At 50.0% G+C, this 6,000-nt stretch overlaps 1 protein-coding gene across 1 annotated transcript in view; it reads right to left on the reverse strand.

The window, feature by feature from the left end:
- Positions 1-4,710, reverse strand: part of Rsu1 (Ras suppressor protein 1) — a 154,940-nt gene extending 150,230 nt beyond the window's left edge. Inside the window, exons 1-2 of the mRNA XM_090318956.1 lie at positions 4,589-4,710; positions 4,241-4,356 (exon numbers count right to left, since the gene is read on the reverse strand). Of these exons, the coding sequence (XP_090175082.1) occupies positions 4,241-4,349 (109 nt within the window). The 5' untranslated portion in view covers positions 4,350-4,356; positions 4,589-4,710. The remainder of the gene's footprint in view (positions 1-4,240; positions 4,357-4,588) is intronic.
- Between the last annotated feature and the right edge of the window lie 1,290 nt (positions 4,711-6,000).

The raw sequence follows: 6,000 nt of genomic DNA on the forward strand, positions 1-6,000 counted from the left end.
TGAAGAAACCTAAAGAATTCGGGGCTTCAAACCTATTGGGCAGGCCTTCTATGACTTGAGCTATAACCCACAGTCCTTTTTCCTGTGGATGGTTCTGTGGATTTGGGCCAGGTCAGCCTCAAACCTTAAACTGACTCTCCTGAGCTCCACCTCTTATAGAGCTGGGATTTCCAGCCCTCATCTTTCATTTATAAATACCCTGGCTGATTGATAACTCTCTACTCAGGGGCCTGGTGCAAGGCAGTCATGACCACAGGCAAATATTTTCATGCTTCTGATCAGAGTGATGGTGACATGGATGGAGTATCTGTCCTGGTGAACCACATAGGTGATGTGCTATGAAACAGACAAACTCTGAACTGAGGCAAGAGTTGAAAAGACTGAGAGACTCGGGCTTTGATGAGATGCTTGCCTTTGGGTTCAGCCAGAATCAGGAGCAAAAACAGAAGCGCAACACTGCCCTCTGCTGGTCACACAGTGAATTGCATAAGCCTGCTCTTAAGCACTATTTCTGCAGGCTTTGGAAAATCAAAATAGCAATCAAGCCATGAATTCCAGCAAGTCAAAAAAAGAAGCGAGAGGCTTCAAAAGAGAAGACATCATCTCCAGTGTTTGTTGGGCACATGGCTAGCGCTTTATGATTTTGAGCCACTTCTGGCTTTTTAGTGCTTAATCTGGGCAGGTTTTAAGTGGTGAGCCTCAGACCAGGGCCAGGCTCTTCCCAGTTCTTCAACCCTTCCTCCTGCACTCCTGCCTGTACACACCCCATGCAGTCCTCACCGGGAGACAGACTGCAGTCCACCAGGGCTGGCAAACAAACTGCCCCTCTCAGTTATCTGTGGCTACGTGTGGTGACAATTTTCCATTACTCTTTTGGTAGCACGATGTTTTTCCTTTTGAAGACATCTGTGAGAGATGTGTTCATCTAACCTGAATAAACAGTAAGTGATAAAGGCTTGGCTACTTCTGGAAGAGATTACAAAACTCCAGAAGATGGGACCAGAGGAAATGACAGCAAGGCCCCTGGACAGCTGGAATTCTTCACTTCTATGTAACATGAACACAGGAGCTTCTAGAAGCAACTTCATTGGCCAAGGGAAAGACAGCTGCTGCTTGCCAGAGCTTCAGCAGTGAAATCTCTCCAATAAAAAAACAATAAAATTGGCAGCTTTCCTCTTGGAAACTTTGAGCAGAGAATATATATGCAGATGACATAGCACAGAGACAAGAATGATTTAAAAATGAAAATTGGAACCCATTTCAAAAACATGGCTATGTAAAGCAATTAGAAGCCTAGGCAAAAGTGCCAAACAATTCATTTTCTAACAAGCAACATACAAACTCAGTATCTACCATAAACCCAGTTAAATTGTTCATTTGTTTGTTTGTTCATTTTTGTCAGTCATGGGGCTTGAACTCTGGGCCTGTGTGCTGTCCCTGAGCTCTTCAGCTCAGGATGGAATTCTACCACTTGAGCCACAGCAACACTTCTGGTTTTCTGGTGGCTAACTGGAGATAAGAGTCTCATGGACTTCAGTGCTAGAACTGGCTTTGAACTCAGCCTCCTGAGTAGCTAGGATTACAGGCATGAGCCGCAGGTGCCTGGCTCCAAGTTAAATTCCAAATACAGGAAATTGATTCTGCTGGCACCAATTGCATTAAGTGGAGACTCAGATTAATATTTAATTGCATCTCTCATTGCACCAGTCTTCCAAGTAGAGCTTTAATTCCTATCTGAATTTGAAGCTCAGAAAACTCAAATAGTTTGCCAAATAGGTAACACAGTGGCTAAGGAGATTTGAACTTACTCTTCTGGACTCCAAAGCTCTGTCTTCACATAGCATCTGAGTGTCCTTAGGATCTGACAAAGCTGACAGAAACCTCTATCTGCCTGACATCTGACTCCAGCCCAACAACAAAAAAGAGAAATCCCATCAGGCAGATTTTGCTATGTACACTCAAATATCACTAAAAGTTCACCTAGATGAGTATGAGCCTAACTACTCAGGAGGCTGAGACCTGACGATGAAGGTTCAAGGTTCAAAGCCAGCCCTCACAGACAAATTCAACAGACTCTTATTTCCAACTAAGGAGCAAAAAGCCAGAAGTGGAGGAATGGCTCAAGTAGTAGTTAAAGCATGGTCCTTGAGCAGAAAAAGCTAAGTGAGAGTGGAAGGTCCTGAGTTCAAGCCCCAATACTATAACACAGTCACATAGAGGCACACAGAGGCAGGCAGGCAGGCAGACACAGACAGACAGACAGACAGACAGACAGACACACACACACACACACACACACAAAGGTAACCTGCTCTGTCTAAGAAAGTTCCATGCTCTGTTGATAAGAGTCAACTTTCACAAGCAGAAAGATGGGTATTTCATACACTTCAAAGAAGTACAAAACCTCTGTCCTTATCTTCAAAGCTGAATTTTTGCTTGGCTCCTGAGAAATGAAGTAAAGGCAATGAACGGGCAGCATGAGATGGGAAGTGGTCGTTTTCTATTGGTGCAAATTCACCATTCCCTATGTTTCATAAAGACAACAGAGAAAACTTCAAGGCTATAATTGAATTGTGTAAGTAAAGGAATAGGAGGTATTTTACATCACATTTCACGTAATCACATCAAATGTTTTAAAATGTGTACACTGAACATTGTATGCACAGCTGATCAAGGAGGCCTTGTGAAGGAATAAGCTTCTGAAGAGAGCTCTAGAACCATAAAGACTCTAAGAACCCCAAAGGCCAAGGAGATAACGGAATGCAGCCCTGAATGACATGGCACTACAAGACCAGAGGCGGTCGGACTTCCAGAATCATTTCCACTGGGCTTCCCAGCAAGTACAGCTATTTCTCAGGGAAAACTTCCGTGGGATCTTTGCTCTTTACCACACAGTGTTTACACGGGAAACATCTTCACCAGGAAACAAGTGGCTATCTTTTCTCCTCTAAAAAGAGCCAAGGCATTACAGAGATAGTGGAGCAGAACTGAAATATCTTGGAAATATTACACGGAGTCATTTCTTCCAAGTAGAAATGGGCCCTTCTTAAAGCAAATTCTGTTCAACCGTATAGAGAACAGAGTGTTGCAGGTGAGGCCATGTAGTGAGTATGGCTGGGATGGGAAACCAAATTCGAGTTCCCAACAAGGAACCTGCATGTACCATCATACCGACAGCCAGAAGGGGATAAAGACAGGGTCCAAACTAAAGTTGCCTTTAACTTGACAAATCCTGTAATTTGCCTACAAAGTATCTTTTTTTCTAATATTGGAACTAGCTGTTCATTCTCTGAGGAAAAACTCAACAATTATAAACGTTCTTCACGTCTTAAAACAGCCTGGCAACACTAGAGGAATATCCTCCAGGGCTGTTTGACCCTGAGTTGCAGGGACACGGAGTGCCTGACTGTGTGGCTCTGTACAGATCACAAGTTTGGAACTCTTGATTGGAAAGAAGAGGGAAATACAATAGAATGGGTGGCACCAGAAAGTAGCGCGGAAAGCCATAGGATTTCCCTGAATGCTGAAACTGGAGAGAAGGTGGCAAACTTGCAGCACCACCAGTTGGAGATGACCATAAAGGTGCAGTAATAGTTACAGCAAGCCACGAAGTGTGTGCAGGCATGCACACACGCAAAGGTCCTGGGGCTTGAACTCAGAGCCTGAGCACTGACTCTGAGCTTTTTCTTTCTTTACCACTTTGAGCTGTGTGTTCAGGTGGTGATAAAGAGTCTCGTGGACTTCCATGCCTGGTCAGCCCTCGGGGCAGGTAGGATTCCCAGAAGCCCGGGAATTCCCATCCGTCCCACAGTCCTCACTCGTGGACAAAAGCCAGAGGAGGCGGCACAGGGGAAGGGTTCAAAACTAAACCTCCCCAAGTAAAGACATGAAGGTGGCTCTGGGGTAAAACCGTGTGGGAAATCCACGGCGAGGCTGGGAGGCTCCCAGGGAAAGATGAGCGGGAGGGAGAGGGACGAGGCCGGGTGGGGTAGCCCGGGGATCTGAGTGGCGCGCGCGTGCGCCCCGGGGCGGACATCCCCATCCTCCACGGTCAAGATCGCTGTCCACTCGGGACGGGACAAGTGGCAGGGGGAACTGCAAAGTTTGTGAGCCCCTCAGGGTGGGAGGAGGGCGGGCGGCGGACGTCGGGCCGGCCCGGCAGCCGCCCCCCCACCCCGCCGCCCCGCCCGGCACCCCCGCGCAGGGCCGGGCAGGCCGCAGGCCCCCGGCGTGGACTCACACAAGCCGTTGACGTCCAGCATGTTGGAGATGCCGCGGTCGCTCATGTCCACTTCCGGCTGGTTCTTCTCCCGGCTCTCCTCCACCAACTTTTTCAGAGACTTGGACATGTTTGTGCTGGAGCAAACGACAAGAGGGCACGTGGGCGACGGGCAGGGGGTGCCAGGACGGATAGCTCAGGGTGTCCCCCCCCCGGCCCCCGCGGGGATGTCACCTCCCGCCCGGGCCGGGGCTGTGGACAGCCGGGACCCTGCGCGCGCGCGCTCCGGGGCGCAGCCCGGGAGAGATGGGGGCGCAGGGGGGAAGGCGCGAGACGCAAACCCGGGTGCAACGGCGGGTGCACACTCACCGCGGAGGCTGGGCGCGGGAAGTCCTCGGGGTTCACACTCGGGTGACAAGCGGCGCACTCCCGGGGTGCAAGGAAAGGAGGAGGGGGGGGAAACCCGAATTCTAACCCACGGACACGCCCTGTCCCGGAGCTTCCTCTGCGCAGGCGCACTCGGCTCCCAGCGCCACGCCCCTCCCGCTCCCGACACTTCCCAAATTAGGAGAACTGGGTACTAGACCAGGCTCTGGGGCGAGGCTCCGCCCATTGAAAAAAAATGTGGATTGCCCCGCCCTCTCCACAAAACTGACCAATCATGTCTCTGTATCGGACTTCTTAACTCCGCCCCATCCTCCGGTTGGAGCGACTGATTGGATGGAAGCTTACGCGTGTGGGCTAGCTCTGGCGCATGCCCAGTTAGCCGAATGAAGGGCAGGGCTGTGTGGGCGGAAGCAGGGAAGTCCAGGTTGCTAGTGCTAAGAAAGAGTGGTCCTGGAGGCGGGGGCTGGTAGTTGGAATGGAAGCCCTGAGAAATCCAGAATAAATCCCTACCAGTGTCCAACTTCTTTCACTCCAGCCCCACCAGCCAGAACTTGCGACTCCTGAGTCCCTTCCCTGCAGATACTCCTGTGTCAGCCCTTGCAGGGGCCTGCAGCCTGCATCAGGAGCACTTGAACAGCAGCTGGCGCCTCTGGCTGGTTTGGGGGGGTGGGGAGCATGTCGGTTTTTGGATGTGGGTTCAGTTTGGTTTGGTTTGGGACCTGGCTTTTTGGTTTTGAACAACTCCTTGGGGCTAAAAGATCCAAGTAAAACCCGAGCATTTTTAGAAATTCTGGATCCCCTCCTATCCATGGAACCTGGCTGTGCATCCTAAGGAGTCAGAAACCCAGCCAGGATTCTTTTCTTTTTATTGTTTCAGGAGAATTGCTTGAAAATAGACAAAGGCTAGTCTGGAGTCCCTTGGACAGTTTTAGCCGCCCCCCCCCCTCTCTCTCTCATTCTCCTGCTTCTCCTGCACCTCCTCCTCCCTCCCTCTCCTCTTTCCCTCTCTCCCTCTCTCTCCCTCTTTTCCTCTCTTCCTCTCCTGGTCTCCTTGCCTAGCTGCCTCTCTCTCTCTCTGCTGCCTCTCATGTTTTCAGCTTCATGCAATAGTGATGCTGCTTCCTCTGACTCCACAGGCACACTTCCTGGGTCATTTTCAGGCCTCCCCATAGAGAAGAGTGCTCCTCCGTGTCAGTGGCTCTTAGGTGTGTGTGCCTTGGTTCCGAGGATTTCATGTAAGGACAAGTCACCTCTGGCTTCAAGAGCTGCATCCTGTTATTCTTGCTGTTAGACAAAATTGCCATGCAGTTCATGTTGTTAAACTTTCTCCATATTCCCAACCTTTGCCATTCATTTCTGAGTGGAAGAGCAAAATCCTGTACTTACCCCTGTCT

This window comes from Megascapheus bottae, chromosome 26 (assembly GCF_031878675.1).
Source record: "Megascapheus bottae isolate mThoBot1 chromosome 26, mThoBot2.hap1, whole genome shotgun sequence".
Lineage (NCBI taxonomy): Eukaryota > Metazoa > Chordata > Mammalia > Rodentia > Geomyidae > Megascapheus > Megascapheus bottae.